The sequence below is a fragment of the Lipophrys pholis genome (genome assembly GCF_963383615.2).
Source record: "Lipophrys pholis genome assembly, chromosome: 12".
NCBI lineage: Eukaryota > Metazoa > Chordata > Actinopteri > Blenniiformes > Blenniidae > Lipophrys > Lipophrys pholis.
The window spans coordinates 3221748-3243875 of NC_137641.1; the positions used below are offsets into that span (position 1 = coordinate 3221748).

The 22128-nt window shown below is 46.8% G+C and overlaps 1 protein-coding gene across 1 annotated transcript in view; it reads left to right on the top strand.

Moving 5' to 3' along the window:
- The window catches only part of ttc28 (tetratricopeptide repeat domain 28), a gene marked incomplete at both ends in the record, with an annotated part of 129919 nt that overhangs the window by 106544 nt on the left and 1247 nt on the right, over positions 1-22128 (top strand). Inside the window, 15 exons of the mRNA XM_080477729.1 lie at positions 906-1133; positions 2116-2296; positions 6445-6585; positions 7653-7797; positions 7872-8051; positions 10809-11353; positions 12685-12890; positions 12986-13110; positions 16808-16885; positions 16968-17136; positions 17341-17417; positions 18394-18417; positions 18544-18673; positions 18879-18986; positions 19898-20498. Of these exons, the coding sequence (XP_080333855.1) occupies positions 906-1133; positions 2116-2296; positions 6445-6585; positions 7653-7797; positions 7872-8051; positions 10809-11353; positions 12685-12890; positions 12986-13110; positions 16808-16885; positions 16968-17136; positions 17341-17417; positions 18394-18417; positions 18544-18673; positions 18879-18986; positions 19898-20498 (2938 nt within the window). The remainder of the gene's footprint in view (positions 1-905; positions 1134-2115; positions 2297-6444; positions 6586-7652; positions 7798-7871; positions 8052-10808; positions 11354-12684; positions 12891-12985; positions 13111-16807; positions 16886-16967; positions 17137-17340; positions 17418-18393; positions 18418-18543; positions 18674-18878; positions 18987-19897; positions 20499-22128) is intronic.

Sequence of the window (22128 nt, forward strand, 5' to 3'; positions counted from 1 at the left end):
GACCTGTTGACACCTGTTGATATTGGCTTTGGGCTTGTTTAAACTAGTTCTCAGCCTGTTTAAACCTGTTTAGACTGGTTTTAGATCTGTTTTGCCAGGTTTAGGACCTGTTAAACCAGGTTTTGGACCTGTTTAGTCAGGTTTTTGGACCTGTTTATTCATGTTTGGGACCTGTTAAACCAGGTTTTGGACCTGTTTAGTCAGGTTTTTGCACCTATTTATTCAGGTCTGGGACTTGTTAAACCAGGTTTTGAACCTGTTTAGTCAGGTATTTTCACCTATTTATTCAGATTTAGGACCTGTTTAACCAGGTTTTGGACTTGTTTAGCCAGGTTTTGGACCTGTTTAGCCAGGTTTTAGGATCTGTTGAGGGACCTGTTTCGTCAGGTTTCGTACCTGTTTGTTCAGATTTGGGACCTGTTTAACCAGGTTTTGAACCTGTTTAGTCAGGTATTTTCACCTATTTATTCAGATTTGGGACCTGTTTAACCAGGTTTTGGACTTGTTTAGCCAGGTTTTGGACCTGTTTAGCCAGGTTTGGGATCTGTTGAGGGACCTGTTTCGTCAGGTTTCGTACCTGTTTGTTCAGATTTGGGACCTGTTTAACCAGGTTTTGGACTTGTTTATCCAGGTTTTGGACTTGTTTAACCAGGTTTTGGACTTGTTTAGCCAGGTTTGGGACCTGTTTGTTCAGATTTGGCACCTGTTTAACCAGGTTTTGGACATGTTTATCCAGGTTTTGGACCTGTTTAGTCAGGTTTGTGACCTGTTTGTTCAGATTTTGGACTTGTTTAGCCAGGTTTGGACTAGTTGAGGCACCTATTGAGACCTGTCTCCAACAGATGCCTGTTTAGACAGGACGGTACCTGCAGCTTCTCACCTCCTGCGGTGTCTGTCACCCTCAGGCCGCCACGACGAGGCGCTGGCCATCGCCGAGCGAGGCCGGACACGTGCGTTCGCCGACCTGCTGGTGGAACGGCAGAAGGGAAGCCACCAGGCGGCGACCTCCGACCCCTACATCCCCGTCACCGTGGAGCACATCCTGGAGACGGTGAACGGCCAGAGGGCCGTGGTGCTCTACTTCTCTCTGGCCGGGGGCTTCCTGTACAGCTGGCTCATTGCTCCGGGCTCAGGTGCAGGCTAACGCTAACGCTAACTCTCATACGCGTCACATTTTAGGATTATTGTTGTGTCTTTCCTCCAGGCCAACTGTTAGCTGTAGCATTAGCCAAAACTGTTGTTTTAGCAGTGACAATCTTGCTAAACTCCTCTTAAACTCATCTTCCTCCTAACATCGGATTATAGAGCATCTTCCTCCTCTAACATCCAGACTATAGGGCATCTCCCTCATCTAACATCAGATTATACAGCATCTTCCTCCTCTAACATCCAGATTATACAGCATTTCCCTCCCCTAACATCCAGATTATAGAGCATCTACCTCCTCTAACATCAGATTATAGAGCATTTCCCTCGCCTAACATCCAGATTATAGAGCATCTACATCCTCTAACATCAGATTATAGAGCATCTTCCTCCTCTAACATCCAGACTATAGGGCATCTCCCTCATCTAACATCAGATTACAGAGCATCTCTCTCCCCTAACATCCAGATTATAGAGCGTCTTCCGCCCCGAACATCAGATTATAGAGCACCTTCCTCCTCTAACATCAGATTATAGAACATTTCCCTACTCTAACATCCAGATTATAGAGCATCTCCCTCATCTAACATCATATTACAGAGCATATTCCTCCTCCAACACCCAGATTATAGAGCATCGTCCTCCCCTAACATCCAGATTATAGAGTATCTTCCTCCTCTAACATCAGATCATAGGGCATCTTCCTTCTCTAACATCAGATTATAGAGCATCTCCCTCATCTAACATCTGATTACAGAGCACCTTCCTCCTAACATCCAGATTATAGAGCATCTTCCTCCTAACATCCAGATTATAGAGTATCTTCCTCCTAACATCCAGATTATAGAGCATCTTCCTCCTAACATCCAGATTATATACGTAGGGTGATTAGAAGCCAGGATCCTGCAGACCGTTAGCACGTTAGCATGTTGCTAACACACTGCTGTTCCTCCTCAAACGTTGCAACAGGAATCGTGAAGTTTAACGAGGTTTATCTGGGGGAGGCTGGATTGGAGGAGTTTCAGGAGGACAGCGGGAGTCCACGCGGAGGAGGAGGAGGAGGAGGAGGAGGAGGAGGATGTCCCATGTCGCTGGAGCAGTACATCAGCAATGCCAGAGAGGCTCTGGGAGTGGACAGCCATTATAGCAGGTAATCATGCTGACATTCACAGTGGACGTTTTCATGGTCCTCAGAAGATCCATCCTGATAACTCAGCTGATCCTGAACTTTTCCTAGAAATTCCTTCTTTGAACAGTTTGATGCATTCCCCCAAAGTTCTGCTGTTCCTCAGAGGATGAACCAGACGTCACTGGATGTCTCTATCTCTGTGTGGAGCTGGTACCAGCAGTGCATCCGCTCAGAAAAATAGATTGCAGTATTAATGCTTGTTATTATTTTTAAAACAACATAATTAATTGTTCCCAGAGGATCGACCCAACAGACTTCAAGGTTTCACCAACATTTCAGGGTTTGACTTGAACATGTTGAGTTTCATCGAGGGGTTAATATGATTTTCATCATGGTCCACGATGATACGCCCTCCTGACTGAGACTCACATGTTTCTTTCACCACAAATACCAGTTACTAGTTTCCCTTGTCGAGTGAAACAAAGCAGTTTTCTTTCACGTGTCATGGTCCCAGGAGAACATGTCCTCCTGAACGTGGTGCTTCCTTTAGAGCTTTTCATCTCAATCTGTAGGTTTAGACTTTCACATGTTTTTGCGTGGTGTGCTCCCGAGAAGAGGAACCCTCCTCACAGTGTATTGCTCTTGACTTTGAGGATGAACCCTTCAGGTAATTCTCAGACGTTTTCACGGGCTCACATTTTGAATGAAAAATGGCGTCTGCATCTTTTTGGGAATTGAACTATATATTGTTTCTCTTGTCGTGGTCCAAAGAGGCGATGACTCCTCCTGACATGAGCGACCCTCTGACATTTCCCTCATTAACTTAAAATGAAATCAAAGTGAAGTGAAGCGTAACAATCGATTTGTGTGGACCGTCTTGCGTGTCGTTGTCTACAGGAGATGAACCCTCCTGGTTGATGCTTTGTTCCCTTTACGACAGCAGAGATATTCAGATGTGTCTCGTTAAACAAGTAAAACGTGGCAGAATCTTAACGTTTGGAGTTTCACTTCAATCTTTCAAACATTTGACGGTCGCCAGAGGATGAATCTGTTGATTTCTGATCTTTCCTGCTACATTCTGCACATCCGTCAGTTTCTTCATATGATGTCATCAAACATGCAGAGTTTTAGATCATGGTCTCCAGAGGATGGACCCTCATCATTTTAAGACTTCGGTTCGTGGTCCCCAGAGGATGAATCCTGGAGTTAGATGATAAAGTTCAGATTGCTTCAGTGAATCTTAAACTTTGTGGACCGTGAGGTTCTGAGAGTATTTGAAGTGGTGCAGCTGCTTATTATCTTAGAATCCTGCGCTCTTTTAAACCACAGCAGCTCTCCGCTGCCACTTTTCCTCATCCTCAATTCTCCCGTCCACGACTCTCGGGCCTCGTCTGGCCCGACTGGACGACTCCGTGAATCAGGTCCACGTGTCGGCGTCAGCAAAGGTTCCCGCTCACAAACTGCATCTCAACTTCCTGTTAAAAAAAACTCCAGCTGCCATTCTGCCTCGTCTCGTCTCGTCTCATCTCGTCTCTGTCTCATCTCGTCTCAGCTCGTCTCTGTCTCAGCTCGTCTCTGTCTCGGCTCTGTCTCATCTCGTCTCAGCTCGTCTCTGTCTCGTCTCTGTCTCATCTCGTCTCGTCTCAGCTCGTCTCTGTCTCAGCTCGTCTCTGTCTCGGCTCTGTCTCATCTCGTCTCAGCTCGTCTCTGTCTCAGCTCGTCTCTGTCTCGGCTCTGTCTCATCTCGTCTCAGCTCGTCTCTGTCTCGTCTCTGTCTCATCTCGTCTCTGTCTCGTCTCGTCTCAGCTCGTCTCTGTCTCAGCTCGTCTCTGTCTCGGCTCTGTCTCATCTCGTCTCAGCTCGTCTCTGTCTCAGCTCGTCTCTGTCTCGGCTCTGTCTCAGCTCGTCTAGGCTCTGTCTCAGCTCGTCTCTGTCTCGGCTCTCTCTCGGCTCTGTCTCGTCTCTGTCTCAGCTCGTCTCGGCTCTGTCTCAGCTCGTCTCGGCTCATCTTGGCTCTGTCTCAGCTCGTCTCTGTCTCGGCTCGTCTCTGTCTCGGCTCTGTCTCAGCTCAGATCTGTCTCAGCTCGTCTCGGCTCTGTCTCAGCTCGTCTCTGTCTCGGCTCATCTCGGCTCTGTCTCGTCTCTGTCTCAGCTCGGCTCTGTCTCAGCTTGTCTCGTCTCTGTCTCAGCTCGTCTCTGTCTCGGCTCATCTTGGCTCTGTCTCAGCTCGTCTTGTCTCTGTCTCGGCTCTGTCTCAGCTCGGCTCTGTCTCAGCTCGTCTCGGCTCTGTCTCAGCTCGTCTTTGTCTCGGCTCATCTTGGCTCTGTCTCAGCTCGTCTCTGTCTCAACTCGTCTCTGTCTTGTCTGTCTCGGCTTGGCTCTGTCTCGCCTCCGTCTCCTCTGCCTCGCCTCTGTCTCGTCTCTGTCTCCTCTGTGTCGTCTCTGTCTCAGCTCGTCTCTGTCTCGGCTCTGTCTCCTTTGTCTCTTCTCTGTCTCAGCTCGTCTCTGTGTCGTCTCTGTCTCGGCTCGTCTCTGTCTCTTTCTGATCTCTGTCTCGTCTCTCGTGTGTCTCATCATGTCTGAAGTTTCTGTTTGTTTTCATCCAAACGACCAAAACAATAAAACTATCTGCAGCATTCAAAACGTTTTCCAACACACTGCATGCGTGTGTGTGTGTGTGTGTGTGTGTGTGTGTGTGTGTGTGTGTGTGTGTGTGTGTGTGTGTGTGTGTTATAAAAAGTAATGGCGCCCTCTGTTGGCGAGCCGTCGGTCCAGCACACGACGTTCCTGTGATTAATTGGTTTCATATTTCTTGTTTTTGTGAAAAGAATAAAAACGTCCTTCATCCTTCATGGACTCGTCTTCATCATCAGCCATAACATTATGACCACTGACCGGTGGAGTCAGTGTCGCTGATTACCTCTCATCGTGGATCGTGTTCATTAGACGGACTGAACAGGCAGAAAGTGAACATTTTCTCCTAAAGTTGAAGTTGGATGAACTTCTTTTTGTGGCTTATATGGCATCGAGCTTATACACTGCAAGAAAGGGTCACGCAAATATAAGATATAGACACTAAATTTGAGAAGAAAATGACTCGTGAAATAATCTGTCCATGCAGCAGCTATATTTTGCTTACCGGTATATATATTTTTAAATGTAATTCAAGATTAATCTGTAAAATTAAGGACTTAAAAGTATAAAAAACAAGCCAAATTATCTATCATGTCTGAAAATACGATTTTAAATCGTATTAATTTGCAGTGTGGCTTAACAAGATGCATTCACTTTGAATTATCCTGAAAATACTTTTTTAATATATTTCCACCAGTTGTAACTGCGACACATGAGCTTCTGCTCCAAAGACAACTTCAATTCTATACGTCCACCGGTTTTCTGGACTATAAGTCACAGCTCTTATAAAGAGAAAACAAAAACTTGTGTATGAGAAAACGTTTTTCCATTTCCAGCTGTAACTCTGCCGTGGCTGAAGATGATGATACGTCCGTCAGTAAGTCGAACTAAAGCTGCAAGCAGTGAAGAACAAATCCTCACAAAGTGTCAAGAATGTCACATTCCTGATACCACACGGTGGCGCTCTGACTGTGAATTGTGGTTTACATAGGGACGTGATCAGGACAGGACAGATTGCAGCAGTGCAGAGTTACACGCCACTTCCTGTTTCATGTTGGACTTCCTGTCAATGTTTGGACATCTGGACTTGTTCTGCTTGCCTCCCAAATTTAATTGTTCTAGGTCAAACCCTTGATATTTCATGAATTTTGCAAACGTGTGTAGGTGGCGCTGTGGAGCCGTTTTGCCCCGCCCATCTATGAAACTAATGAAATACACAAGTTTTCATCAAGCCTGATTATTCTGCCAAATTTGGTGAGTTTTTAAACATGTTCAGGCCCCAGAGAGGAAACTGATCTGGTTAGAAAGAACTACACCTTCACATCCAGTAGGGTCATTCTTTTAAGCTGCCTCCGTCCACTGGGAGGAGTTTGGAGTTCAGTGTCTGGACACTTCCACTTGTAGACAGGGAGAGAAAGGGAACTGAACCTGCAACCTTCCGACTGAAAGACGACCACTCCACCAACTCCACCCCGAGCGCCAAGTCCCATCACTTTAGAACGCAGCAGTTTAAGACTGACGGTGTCGTCCTGCAGGGTTGGTTCCGGCAGTGAGACGGAGAGCGAAGCTGGAGATCTGCTGGAGCAGCAGTTCGAGGAGCTGAACGACAAACTGACGGCGGGCGCCGACCCCAGCGGGTTCCTCCGCGTGGCGCCCAAAAACAACCTCTTCAACAGGTGGGCGCACTCCCAGGTTTCTCTGAACCAACCCAAAAATGGCTGAAGTCACATGATTGACGCTCCGTTTACACAACATTTTCTAGGACTGAGGGAAAATTTTCATTTTGTGGCGTTTTGGGTGACTTTTTGAAAATGACTCCCGAGTGGAACCTTTTAAAAACCTTCCATCTCCGTGAAAATGCAACTTTTCTGAAATGCCGCTCCTGTACACGCAAAACTTCCCGAGAGTTTTGGGCGTCTGTTTAAACCACAATGGTGCTCGGAGTCACTGAAAATACAACTTTTTGAAAACAGTTCACCAAGTGGAATTTTTCAAAAATGCTCCGACTCTGTCTCTGGGGGAAAAAGAAACTTTTGAAAAACGCTTCCCAAAGTGGAACTTTTTGAAAAACTATACGATTTTGTCTCGGTAGAAATGCTGGACAACTCGCTGCTCCTGCTCCTCATCGCCACGGCCATAGTGACCAGTACTTCTGCACATGCTCAGTAGAGCCAATCAGAACAAAGTTTCATCCGTGGTGTCATGACTCCCAGTCCATATTCTGCTGGGCTTGGTACTTTTATTTTGACAGTCACGGTAATAACAATCCAACTTGGTGGTTTTATTTTGATAGTCACCATAATAACAATCCAACTTGGTGGTTTTATTTTGACAGTCACTGTAATAACAGTCCAACTTGGTAGTTTTATTTTGACAGTCACCATAATAACACTCCAACTTGGTGGTTTTATTTTGACAGTCACTGTAATAACAATCCAACTTGATGGTCTGTCCACGAGAATGTTCTCCCAGTGTTTAAAGCTCTGCTGTGTGTCTGTGTGTGTGTGTGTGCTTTCAGTACTAAAACTAACAACAGCACCTTCTAGTGGCCCAACATGAAAACTACATGGTTTTCAGTGTTTTTGCCGTTCCCGGTGAAACAGACATTCTTGTCAAAACGTGAAACTTTTCTGAAACAAAAAGGAGCAAGTGTTGCGGGTTTGAATCCTGAGACTGTTTGAGTGGTTTGTCATGACTTCGTGGTGTTTGATCAAACACGTGTGTCTGTCGGTTCCTCCGACAGAAGCTGTCAGAGCATGGCGAGCCTCTACAGCGCCACCTTGTCTCCGGTGAAGGACGCCTCGTCTCCTCCTCTCCACCGGCCCAGCCACATCAGCAGACCTCCGCTCAGAGCTCTGTACGACCTGCTCATAGCGCCCATGGAGGGGGTACGTCGCCCCCTGGGGGTTGTCTGTCACTCTCTCTGGTTGAGTCCTGTTGACCTGGTTGCGTCTGTCTGCAGGGTCTGATGCACAGCAGCGGACCGGTGGGCCGCCACAGGCAGCTTGTGTTGGTGCTGGAGGGAGAATTGTACTTGATCCCCTTCGCCTTGCTCAAGGGCAGCTCCTCCAACGAGTACCTGTACGAGCGGTTCAGCCTGATCTCTGTTCCTTCTCTCGCCGGCCTCGAAGCCTCAGCCAAGGTGAACAGCACACAGTCTACAAAGTGTTCAGCCTCGTTTGATGCTTCCTTTACTGGGTCATGGTTGTTAAGCAGCACATCCAGTAGGGGGCAGTGTTGAGGTTGGTTTCGTCTGGGACAAGTTTTCTTTTAAAGAGGTCATATTATGTTAAATCCACTTCCTAAAGGTTCTCCAGCAGTACTAACCGTCCCCATACCTGGACTGACGCCCCAGAAGTGAAGACAGTCTGTCCTCTCTCTCCCTAGCTTGTTTCAGGTTTTAAAAAGTGTGTTGCTCCAACCAGCCAATCAGAAATCAAACCCTATATAGTGTCATCAGGGGTTTAGCCAATCCCAATCAAGGTAGACCCTCCCTTTGACTCCTCCCACAATGAGGCAGCTCTGCTCTGGCACATGGCACCACGAGAGGAAGGACTTCCTCCTCTTCCCAAGATGGGCGTGTGTGGGCGGAGCCAGTCCAGCTCACACAGACACAGCAGATTCTGAATGTAGCTCCTATGATCCAATATTCAAATGAGGAAAATCAAGGAGGAGCTAGAAACTTAGAATACTGAAGGTTTCTGGACCGACCAGACCAGGAGGAGGAGGAGAACAGGAGGAGGACAGGAGAACTTTAAACAGATTATTTAGTATAATAGTATTTACAAAAAATGTACAGTGTAGTTTTGTTTCTTAATATCTTTTATAAGTTACAATTGGGGAAACAAAAGTAGTTGGCCGGGGGCGACGTAGGCCATCGCCCCGCGCTTCCGAACGGCGTTCCGAACATAACTGAGTTGAAAATGCCAATTTCCTGTCATTCAAATCACCTCATGCTGCTTTATCGAATATTCTGCTGGTAAAGTACAACAATAAGTAACTTTTTCAGTTTTTCTAATAGGTTACCGATTATCATTCACCAGTTGACATTTATATTTAGAATTAGCATTTTCTGAGATATTGAAAATTGGGTGTTAAAAACTGCTCAAATAAGTATTCATTAGTATTATTTAAAAAAAAATATTTTCTGGGGCTAATTTGTTTTTATATTGAACTTTGCTCGTGAAAACATTTTGAATGTCCAGCGGAGGACAAGCTGGACATTCGTTTGTATCCCCCCCCCCCCCCCCCACACACACACACACACACATTCACTCACATTATTGTTTGATCATTTAAAAAAAAAAAAAAAAAAGGGAAATAAAGGCACATTCACACAGGGTCGGTCCGAAATGTCCCTCCTAATTCCTTATCTGTGGACTTTACCTTAACCCCTGGATGACATCACGGAGTTAAGGAAAGGTGTTAGGAGGCTTCCTAAAGGAGTTAGTAAAGGTGTTAGGAAGCTTCCTAAAGGAGTTAGTGAAAGGTGTTAGGAGGCTTCCTAAAGGAGTTAGTAAAGGTGTTAGGAAGCTTCCTAAAGGAGTTAGTAAAGGTGTTAGGAAGCTTCCTAAAGGAGTTAGAGAAAGGTGTTAGGAGGCTTCCTAAAGGAGTTAGTAAAGGAGATCACGGTGGTGAGGCAGTCAGACTTTCACTTAGTGACGTCATAATAAAGCGACGGCGGCTCTAGTTAGTGACGTCTGCCATGGTGGGGAAAGAACTACAAGTTTCTGAAAATGAACTACAAAAGGTTCATCTGGGTTCTAGATGATTTCAAGTTGTTCTAGGCAGATTATTGCTTTGGTAACTTACATGATCTGCTCCTTTTTCAGTCATCCTGAGTTTCCCTGAACGCTCCGATGAGCGGGTTCCTTTAAATGTTGTCGCCGCAAGGAATTGTGGGGGAACATGAGCTGGTCTCCTTTGGTAAAGGAAGCATCAGTGGTTCCTAGGTTAAAGGAGGTTCTAAAGGAAGCATCAGTGGTTCCTAGGTTAAAGGAGGTTCTAAAGGAAGCATCAGTGGTTCCTAGGTTAAAGGAGGTTCTAAAGGAAGCATCAGTGGTTCCTAGGTTAAAGGAGGTTCTAAAGGAAGCATCAGTGGTTCCTGGGCTAAAGGAGGTTCTAAAGGAAGCATCAGTGTTTCCTAGGCTAAAGGAGGTTCTAAAGGATGCATCAGTGGTTCCTGGGCTAAAGGAGGTTCTAAAGGAAGCATCAGTGGTTCCTAGGCTAAATGAGGTTCTAAAGGAAGCATCAGTGGTTCCTAGGCTAAAGGAGGTTCTAAAGGAAGCATCAGTGGTTCCTAGGCTAAAGGAGGTTCTAAAGGATGCATCAGTGGTTCCTAGGCTTAAGGAGGTTCTAAAGGATGCATCAGTGGTTCCTAGGCTAAAGGAGGTTCTAAAGGAAGCATCAGTGGTTCCTAGGCTAAAGGAGGTTCTAAAGGAAGCATCAGTGGTTCCTAGGCTTAAGGAGGTTCTAAAGGATGCATCAGTGGTTCCTAAGCTAAAGGAGGTTCTAAAGGAAGCATCAGTGGTTCCTAAGCTAAAGGATGTTCTAAAGGAAGCAACGAGCCTCCTTTCCTTTGCTTATTGAGAATTCAGACCGTCCTTATCATGGCCGCCACACAGAACTCTTCTGGGTGAATGAGAAGTGGACAGAGAAGGAGACAGGAGGGACAATTCGGACATACCCACAGTCTTTTCTCCAAGAATTCTGACTTGTTTCTTCTTCATCTCTTTCTCTGGTCAAACATGAGCTATACTGCTCCACACTGCCCCCGCAGGATTACTCAGTAATGAAGACAGAAGAGGCAGAAGAACAGTTTGTATTTAGTGCTGAGCAGAAATGGTTCTTTAAATCCTCACATTTTTGATTAAATCAGTGATTCTTGATGTTTCTGCAGCCTCACCCTCGCCGCAGCGGCCCGTTGCTTTGCCCCGACGGCGGCTCGGTGGCAGCGGTGGTCGGGGCCCCTCGCCTGCCCCCCAGCGTCATGGACCGCTGGCTCTGGGGGCCGCTGCCGTCGGCCCAGGACGAAGCTCTGTGGCTGGGGGAGCAGCTGGGCTGTCACCCCCTCACCGGGGCCGACGCCACCAAAGAGCGAGTGCTGGCGGCCCTGAGCCAGGCGGAGTGCGTTCACTTCGCCACCCACATATCCTGGAAGCTGGCCGCTCTGGTGCTGGCCCCCGGCCCGGAGCACGCCACCGCAGGGGGAGACGGCGGCAGCGGTCGGACCGCGGGCGAGGCCACAAGACAGGAAAGAACGGTCAAGGGTTTGTTCCGGAAGAGTCTGAGCCACCCGGAGGGAATGAGAGACGAGACGAGCGAGGACGGGGAGAGTGTGTGTGAGGTGGAGAGTGTGTGTGACGGTCCGGCGCTTCACGACTTCCTGCTGACCGCCGCTGACGTCCTGGACCTGTGTCTGACTGTCAAACTGGTGGTGCTCAGGTGAGACACTCTTTCACTGAGCTTCCTCCATTTCTCTACAGATTCCAGCACATTTAGGCTCCCAAGGTGGAACTTTTTGAAAACGCTCGGGCTCTGCGGCCATGTAAACAGGCGAAATCAAACTTGTTGGTGACGAAAATGCTGCTACTTCACATGTGCACTGCCGCCGGAGTATATAGTCCTTCTGGATATGCTCAGTAGATGGACATTAACAAACATGGACTCCCAGTCCTTATTGGTAGTTTTATAGTTGAGATTTAACCGTAAAAACGTCCAATTCATCATCAGTCCACTAGAATGTTCTCCCAGTGTTAATGTTCAGAGCTCCTTGTTCTCTGCTGCATGTGTGTGTGTGTGGCTTCATTACAAAACAACAGCGCCGACTAGTGGCCTGGCATGCTGACTCCATCATTTTCAGTGTTTCTGCCGTGCCCTCTTCTCGCTCATTGGCAGTCGCAGCGTTTATGCCGTCAACTTCTGACTGAGCCTGAGCATTTCCAGAAAGCCTTGTAAACGACACTCAAAACGCAGTGAAAGGTTTGTCTTGTCATTTGAAATCGTTGCGGCGTGAACATCTCACAGCTCGCTGGCGAGATTTATACTGAACTACTTTTCTGTCTTTACTGGCATTTGTTTTGTCTAAATGGTAAATGGATTTTCAACTGTTCACATTCACACGAACGCACCTAATCTATCCACTGGGAGCAGTTTGGGGTTCAGTGTCTTGCTCATGGACACTTCAACATTAGTAGACAGTTGGACATGGGAATCAAACCTGCAACCATACAATTGGGAGACGACAGCGCTACCCAACTGAGCCAGTCGTCTAATCGATGACATGTTTCTTGGTCAGCGGGAGTCTGTTGCTTTATTTTGATTTGCGACGTCAATAAAGGACATTTCTCACTAAAGTTTTCTTTTTCTTCCCCCCTGGTCCTGTTGGGCAGCCTGGACAAACAATATGATGTGATGGAGAACCTTCTGGAGCCAGAACAGTTCTGCTGTTCTGGAGTCTCCTCCTGTTGCTGCCTTTATTAGACATTGCATGGCGGCTGTACACGACCGGGGGGGGGGGGGGGGGGGGGGGGTGGGGGGGGGGGGGGGGGGGGGGGGGGGGGGGGGGGGGGGGGGGGGCTCACTAATGTTTTCACTGCCTTCTCCCTTTTGTTTGACTCCATCAATTCCTATAGTTCTTTGACAGAAACTCTAATAAATAAACACTTTTGCACAATCAAAAGAAGCTTTACCGTGACTCTCCCATCGACCAACATAAAAACCTTGAATCAATAAGATAATTCAAACTTAATTTACACACACTTGGCGTGTTGCAGGTTGTACCCGGAGTCCAGCAGCAGGGTGACGGCCGACGGCGTGGTGGGTCTGACCCGGGCCTTCCTGGCGGCGGGGGTCCAGTGTGTGTGCGTCTCTCTGTGGCCGGTGCCGGTCACCGCCTCCACCACGGCCAGCGCGGCGCTGAGCGAGGCCATGAAGACGCTGCAGAGCAGCAAGCACTTCTCACACCCCTCCAACTGGGCCGGTGAGCACCGGCGCCATTCAGGCGCTTCGCCGCCGTCCTCTGACGCCGGCGGGGCAGAGCTGTTGTCTGACGCCATGGCGTGTGTCCTCCCTCAGGTTACATGCTGGTCGGCTGCGACGTGAAGCTGAACAGCCCCATGTCGCTGGTGGCTCAGGCGCTGGCGGAGATCCTGCAGCGCCCGGAGAAAGCCCGGGACGCCCTGCGGGTCCTGCTGCACCTGGTGAGACGCCTCCTTCACAACTTCACCTTGTGTCTGTCCAACAATCACTGACTCAAAGGTACATTTAGGCCCCGTTTACATGACGACGGTACTCGGGGCCACTGAAAACACGACGACTCCAACTCCATCGTTTTGTAGAGAATGAAAGCGCCGCTTTGTGGAAACACTCCAACAGGAAAGTTTCATTTTGGAGCTGTTTGGGTGTCCGTTTACATGACGACGGTGCAACTTTTTGAAAAACACTGACTCATTGGAAATGGGAAAATCCAACTTTTATGAAATGCTGCTCCTGTACCTGCAAAACCTTCGAAGCGTTTTGGATTTCTGTGCTCGCAGCCACTGAAAATACTTTTTTGAAAACAGTTCTCAAAGTTCAACTTTTGGGAAATGCACAGGAAATTTTCTATCCGTGGAAATATGGAAACGCTGCTCCCCGTCCTGGTCACCATGGCCGTAGTAACTAGTAGTTCTGCACATGCTCAGTTGAGCCAATGAGAACAATGTTTCCTTCGTGGTGTCATGACTCCATATTCTCCTGGACTTGGTACTTTTGTTCTGACAGTCACGATAATAACAATCCAACTTGGTAGTTTTATTTTGACCGTCACCGTAATAACAATCTAACTTGGTGGTTTTATTTTGACAGTCACCGTAATAACAATCCAACTTGGTAGTTTTATTTTGACAGTAACCGTAATAACAATCCAACTTGGTAGTTTTATTTTGACAGTCACCGTAAAAACAATCCAACTTGGTAGTTTTATTTTGACAGTCACGACAATCCAACTTGGTAGTTTTATTTTGACAGTCACGACAATCCAACTTGGTGGTCTGTCCACTAGAATGTTCTCCCAGTGTCAATGTTTAGAGCTCATTGTTCTCTGCTGCGTGTGTGTGTGTGTGTGTGTGTGTGTGTGTGTGTGTGTGTGTGTGTGTGTGTGTGTGTGTGTGTGTGTGTGTGTGTGTGTGTGCTTTCAGTAGTAAAAATAGAACAATGCCCACTAGTGGCCTGGCATGCTAACTACATAATTTTCAGTGTTTGCCGTTGCCGTGTAAACGGATGTCTTTTTCTGAATGTTGCTCCATAACCATAAACCTTTTCTGAAACGAAAATGCAAAATTGCAAATTCCACTTGAAACGTTGTGTAAACGGGACCTTAAATATCAGCCCAGTGCATGAGTCATTCATATTCAAAATAGACTTCAAAGCACCTCAACCACAACAATCTTCAGTTTTGAACTTTTGATGGTGAAACTCATTTCCCGTCCCGCTGGCGCCCTGGATGCATCGCTCTCCCTCTGTCCTCTGAAAGACAATCTAAATAGTTGATGGCGATGAGATGGATGGAAGAGGAACTATTCTCAGCTCTCACAGAGATCAATACAAATCGGGTGCAGTAAACACAGAACTGCATCATCATCATCATCATCATCATCATCATCAGACCGCCATTAGAGAGCGGTGCTGAACACAACGGCACCGAAAGGAAGATTCTGCTCAGAGCCGTCGAGTCCAAGCTAGAGATGGATGGATGGATGGATGGATGGATGGATGGATGGTTGGATGGATGGATGGTTGGATGGATGGATGGATGGATGGATGGATGGTTGGATGGATGGATGGATGGATGGATGGATGGATGGATGGATGGATGGATGGATGGAGGATGAATGGCGAGATCAACAAACCTGGATGAATGAGTGACTGAAAGAATTGATGGAGATATGTGAACTGATAAACCAATGTGATGATTGGATGTATTTCATGTAAGGATAAATGAATAAATTATTTGATTGATGAATGATGGATCAATTGTAGATGAATGGATAAACTATGGATAGGTTGGTCGGTCGGTTGGTTGGTTGGTTGGTCGGTTGGTCGGTTGGTTCTGTCTCCGGTGGCGGCTGGTGAAACATTTCTTAGGTGGGGCTTTTCATTATCACAGGGTTAGTTTGTTGCTGGTTTACTTGAAATGATAGTTACTCTGAGTTTAGGGAAGACAAAAGGTATATCAGTATATTTTCAAACAACACATCAATTCATCTTTCAAAGTTTTAGAGTTCTTTGAAAGAAACCTCAGAAAGAGAAGTGGAAAATTAGCTGCTCTTTTTTTAAGCTCTCACATTTTCAGTCATTAATAAATATGATCATATCTAAACATTTATAAATGTTAACAAGCCTGGACACATTTCTGTTTGTGTGAATTTAAAAATAACTTTACTGGAGGAAGTTGAACCCGTCCTGCAGCTTTTCAGCTAAATTTCGTCTTTCAAGCGCTGAATTAGAAGAGAAATGACAGAGTTAATATTCTCACCGCTTGTCGTCTTCGTCTCAACGTCTCATAGAAACACCAGAACAGACTTTGAGCCAATCACAGAGCAGCTCTGGCCGGGGGCCATTTAAAAAGGCTCCAAGTCTCCAACATCAAATGAAGCTGATTGGTTTCATTTCCTGTCAGTCGCTCTGCTGTTAATCAGTAACTGGTGAGATCACTAGTAAGCCCCGCCTCCTCAGGGCGGCTTTCCTCAGCGCCCCTGGCTGCTCACACACACACACACACACACACACACACACACACACACACACACACACACACACTATTAGAGAAAGAGAAATCAAGAAATCCTCTTCTATTGAAGATTATCTGTAGAAAATGAAGCGAAGACAGTTCAGGGCTCGTTGTTAGTTTGTTGGCATAAATACATTTCTATAGTATTACAGTTTATTCATAGATCTTATAATTAGGGACGTCCCAATCACACTTTTTGGCCCCCGATACCGATCCGATTTTTCAGAATTGAGTATTGGCCGATTCCGATACTTTCCCGATCCGATACTCACATTACTATTGCAAATATACTCAATAGTCTATTTTTGGAGCGACTAAGATGTCTGAAGCTAAAAGCACTATTGGCAGAAGCTTTGTTTACCTAGAAATTATTGTAAAACTCACTTATTGAATCAAAATTCTTCTCTTTCTCTTTAGTTGTTGTAAACTGAGGAACATCCACACGACGAAAAAACAATCTTTGTCCTCCCTGGCCTTCTCCCAAAAAACCTCCGTCCACACCTCACTATGAACACGGCTCAACACGAGGCTTCAGGGCATGTAGTACACATGCCAGGCCTTTAGGGGCGCTGTGACTCACCAAACACAACAAAAAAGCAGAAGAAGACAGACCACATAGAAATTTAGAAGTAGACTTCTGCACATAAACACATAAACCACTATATATAACTTTAGTTTTATAGGTCTATGGCCCCGCTCCGCCTGCTTCTAGCTTCTGCAGCTCGACCAGACGACCGGAGCTTCTAGTCCCTGATTGTTGTGGTTATTAGGTGACGTTTTTTTTTAGATGGCCGGGGTGATCGGCTGGATTTGCCGATTCCCGATCACTCACAAATCACCAATATCGACCCCGATCTGATATCTACTGATCGGATCGGGACATCCCTACTTATAATTAAATAAAACAAAAACATTCCTCGCTCCGGCGCCCTCTATTGACCAGCCGCCACTGTCTGTCTCTCAGACCTGGACCTGACGGCATCACGACTTGCTAAACTTCTTAGGAATTGTAACTGATAATAACTGATAGTAACTGATAGTAACTGATAGTAACTGATAGTGACTGATAGTAACTGATAGTAACTTATAGTAACTGCTGACTGTCGGTGAACTTTGCCTCTTTGCAGGTCGAGAAGTCTCTGCAGCGCATCCAGAGCGGCCAGTGTAACCCCATGTACACGTCTCAGCAGAGCGTGGAGAACAAGGTCAGCAGCTCCTCACACTCCATCTTCAAGTGTCGGCCTCCTGGCCTCCTCTGCTCACGTGTCCTGTCTCTGCCGGGTAAAGGTCGGCGGCGTGCCGGGGTGGCAGGCCCTCCTGTCTGCGGTGGGTTTCCGGTTGGACCTCTCTGGCGGCGGCAGTGGCGGCGGTGGACTCCCCGCAGCGGTCTTCTTCCCCACGTCGGACCCCAGGGATCGGCTGCAGCAGTGCAGCACCGCTCTGCAGTCGCTGCTCGGTGCCACAGCTTTTCTATTATTCACAACATCCCTGCACGTCAATCACACCGATACGACCCCAGCATGGCGTCTTTCTGTGAATCACGCTCAGTGTGTCTCTGTTACGCCAGCTGAAGCGCGACACAGATCACTGCCTCATGTTTACACTCTGACGATGATAAACCTCGGCTGGAGGAAGTAATGGCTCCCCCCTGTGTCTCCAGGTCTGACTCCTCCCGCTCTGCAGGCGCTCTGCAAACTGGTCACCGCCTCTGAGGCCGGAGAGCAGCTCATCCACAAGGTACTGCGATGGCTGGTTGAGAACTGATCAAATACTTCAATATAGTCAAAGTACCCAAACCAATCTCTAGTATCTACGAACTGCATTTCAAAGCAGCCTGAGGTTCAGGACCACCAGTAGGGGGAGCCAGCGACCGTCAGCTCATTGTGAAGCAGAATGCAGCGAGCCTGAGATGGTTGACCCACTAATAGGCAACGTGAGCTGGTTACTTTCACTCTACTGATGGTGTGTTGTTGCTATAGTAACCCCCCCCGCGCAACAAACAGCCGCCATACTGTTCAGCGTCATATTAGCTGAGCATGTTGCAAAAGCACCTTGATACCAAACTCACTGAAGCATGAGGACGTCTCCACTCTGTGACAGGGAATACTTTCATTTCATCCAAACCTAAACTGGCCACTTCTAAAACTTTGACCCAGATGAGAAAATCTTTATCTTCTTGTCTGAGATTTAGACCCCGTTGTCATGGCAACATCTCAAATGAAAACGCATGGCTCTTGGGTTTTAGTTTCATGTTTACATGGTGCTTTTGAAAACGATGTAGTTGTAGTTGCCACATTGGGCCACTAGTTGACGCTGTTGTTAGTTTTAGTACTGAAAGCACACACACACACACACACACACACACACACACACACACACACACACACACACACACACACACACACAGCAAGGAACATTGAGCTCGAAACATCAACAACAGCAGAACACGGACATTCTAATAAAAGTACTAAGTTGGATTGTTATTACAGTGACTGTCAAAATAAAAGTACCAAGTCCTGGAGAATGTGGACCGGGAGTCATGACACCACAGAGAAAACATTATTCTGATGATCTCTACTGAGCATGTGCAGACAAAACATTTACTTTACTATTTTAACTCCCCAAAACACTGAACCATGTGACTGATTGAACCGTGACACCAGGAGTCCCCCACTAAAGCTGTGTTTCCTCTTCTCTCATACGCATCACAAAGGCGGTAAAAAGCATGGTGGGGACGGTAAGTGACGCCGCTGAAGGACTGCCGGACGCATCTTTATCGAAGTGTCCTGCAGGCCGAGCTGATGTTTGTGTTGACGTGATGGAGTGAGGAGTCCCTCACTCTGTCCTCCTGTCTCTCTGAAAGCTCCACCAAGTGCTGGTCCAGTTGCAGTCGGGCGACAAGGAGCAGGACTTCCCATTGGCTCCCATCCAGGTGTCGATCAGCGTGCAGCTGTGGAGGCTGCCGGGCTGCCACGAGTTCCTGGCCGCACTCGGTGAGTCATGCCAGCAACCAACTCCGGCTCCCCGGTCGCTGCTTCTACTCAGCCAGCTCCTCTGGTTTGATGGACGCTTCCAGTCGTAGAGATCCAGTCCTGATGTTTGAAGACATTCTCCTCTTTCTCTCTCTCTCTCTCTCTCTCTCTCTCTCTCTCTCTCTCTCTCTGTCTCTCTCTCTCTCTCTCTCTGTCTCTCTGGCAGGTTTTGATCTGTGTGAAGTGGGTCAGGAGGAGGTCGTGCTGAAAACTGGGAAACAGGCCAGCAGACGCACCATGCACTTCGCTCTGCAGTCTCTGCTGGCTCTGTTCGGTGAGAATAAACACAATTATCACATTTTTACCAATCAGATATTGGCAAGTTGTGAAAATCAGCCCCTGGCAAATTAAAGCCGTAGCGTCATTTTAATCGAATTACAGGCAGATCGGGAGCGGACGGGTAACGTGTTCCAGGCAAACCAATAAATGTCCATTGCTGATCCATTTATTGTTTTACAGTTTTCCACAATTGATGCTTTTATCGTTGTTTATTCAACACAATGATTGATTCAAATACGCCAATATAACAAAATAAACTTTGCATTCAGACTCTCTGCCACGCTGACATGGTCAAAATGTTCTCCTGTCACACACCTGGCCTCATTAACCTGGAGCTTTATTCCCTCCTTACAGTGACCAAGCGCCACCTAGTGGGCTAACAAGAACTGCACATATCTGCCACTCTAAATGTGAACAAAGAAAACATATATAATGGCTAATAACAATAGCTAATATTTCATGAGAGCGGCTAATAACAATAATAACAAGTTTAAAGTTATGGATCTTTTCTACTTGAAGTTATTTTGTCCATATTTCTGTTCATGTCCTTGGAGCTTACAGGTTCAGACCAAACGATGCAGTACCACTGAGAATCAGGAGGGGGCAGTTTTGACATTAGAACCACCAACATTAATGCTACCTTGCTAGCTACCGTAGCTAATGTACCTGGGTATTTTCTGGAATACAGAAAAGTTTCAATAAGACTCGTCCGAGGATACCGAATCACGTATAAACATATGAGTAACCTGATTAGTATTGTTATATGGCGCAAGCATATCAAGATTACTTAGAGTAATTAGTTACTTCCCCTTTTGAAGATATTAGCAGTAATGAAGTAGATTACTTGTTGTAACTTGTACTGGAGTACGAGGATCCATGTTTCCTCTTCCTGTTTGTCGCTGTCAGACTCCACCGAGCTCCCGAAGCGTCTGAGCATGGACAGCTCCTCGTCCCTGGAGTCGCTGTCCTCGTCCCAGTCGGCCTCGCAGCCCCAGTCCCTACCCCTGTCCTTCAGCTGTCACCCCCCCCAGCCCGCCTTCCTGCCCCCCGTCTGCCCGGACAACCTGTCATGCGACGCCATCTCGGTGTACAGCCTCAGCTCGCTGGCGTCCTCCCTCAGCTTCCTGTCCCGGCCCGAGCCCGCCGGGAGCGACGTGGTGAGCCAGCGCTCCCACCAGGGGGAGCCTGACCGGACCTGCGGGGGGGCGGGGCTCTATGCCTCGAAGCGCCACACCCCCAGGGCCCAGGGAGGAGGGGGAGGAGGGGGAGGAGGGGGAGGAGGGGGAGGGGAGGGGGAGGATGAGGAGTACCAGGGCTTCTCCATCATCAGCAGCGAGTCGCTGGGACGGGGAGGGAGGGAGTGCGACACGCTGCCGCTGCCCGCCGGACACCGACAGCGGGGCGCCGCGGGGGGGCAGAGAGGCAGCATCAGCACCCCGACGTCCCCCATCAAAGCCATGCCGCCACCTCTCTCAGTCCCCACCAGCTCCAAAGTCCCGCCTGGAGCGTAAGTTGATTTAATTGGATTCTCCACATGTACATATAAAATAAAAACATACAAATATTTATGATGACGTGTAAAAAAACCACAGAGGATGATGAAACAAACAAAATCCTAAAAGAGACTTATTTCCATTGTGGTCCTCAAAAAAAACATAAAAAATGTCAAATAGTAACGTTATGATATAACAATTAAATACAAAATTGCACAAAAATGATGGTATAAATTTTGAATAAATATATAAATTTTAGTTTTACCTATACAAATCTATTGTACAAAATTAGGTATCACAAATGTGTTTGTGTGTGTACATATATATATATATATATATATTTATATATATATATATCACAAAATAAGGCAGATTAATCATAGAAAAGAATAGAACAAAATTATCTGTGTAAATGAGAAAAATAAACTGTGCATCACAATTTGGTTAAAAAGTAAATGGGAATAATTAAATAGTTTGTATGAATTCCAATTAAAACCTTTTGACTTGTTTTTTAAATGCGTATTTGTTGGCGTTGGTTCGGACGTTTGCTGTTCCAGTCTGCAGCTCCAAATTAAATTTCAGGATGTTTTTAGAGATCTGACCACCAGACTGCCTCAAGTCCGTCCGTCTCAAATCGACCTACTCCACCACGGCACTGATAAAGTAACCTTGAACCATGTGTCCTCATGAGACTCATTTACACAACGTTCCGAGTGAAAAAGTCTCGTTTTTGCACTTTCGTTTCAGAAAAGTTTCCACATACACAATCACAGTGTTTTTTTATTGGGTTTTGTTATCTGCTCTCCCGCAGATCACCGCTCTATACATTCAGCTCTGCATTCACGCTCACTCCAAAGGCACAGAGCTATAAAAAGTAGCCAATCAAAGACTTGCTCGGCTTGCAATCGTTCTGATTGGCCGATTCTATCCAATCAGGTCGCTATTTCAGTCGCTTCTGGAAAGAGCTGTCAAAAACGATACCTAACTCAAATGGAGTCTTGCAGTTTGTACTGGATTACGACATATTGGTGTTATTGAATCATATAAAATAAAGGATGAACGTAAAGGCAGAGTTGAGAGCGTACAGGCTGTAGATGTTGAGGGAGAAAGACATAGCAGAGCATGTAGAGGATGCAGAGCGTGGTGTACAGCATGTAGAGCATGCAGAGTGTGGTGTAGAATGTGTAGAGCATGGTGTAGTGCGTGATGGAGAGCGTGATGCAGAGGGTGGTGTAGAACGTGTAGAGCATGGTGTAGAGCATGCAGAGCGTGGTGTTGAGCGTGCAGAGCGTGGTGTAGAGCGTGAGTAGTGTGGTGTAGTGTGCAGAACGTGTAGAGCATGCAGAGCGTGGTGTAGTGCGTGCCGAGCATGGTGTAGAGCGTGCAGATTGTGGTGTAGAGTGTGTAGAACGTGCACAGCGTGTAGAGCATGGAGAGCGTGTAGAGTGGTAGAGCATACAGAGCGTGTAGAGTGCAGAGCATGTAGAGTGTGTAGGACGTGTAGAGCATACAGAGCATGTGTTACAATAGTAACACTGTAATCATAACCCTACAATCGTAAGGCTACAATAGTAACGCTGTAATAGTAACTCTACAATAGTAACTCTGTAATACTAACTCTACGATAGTAACGCTACAATAGTA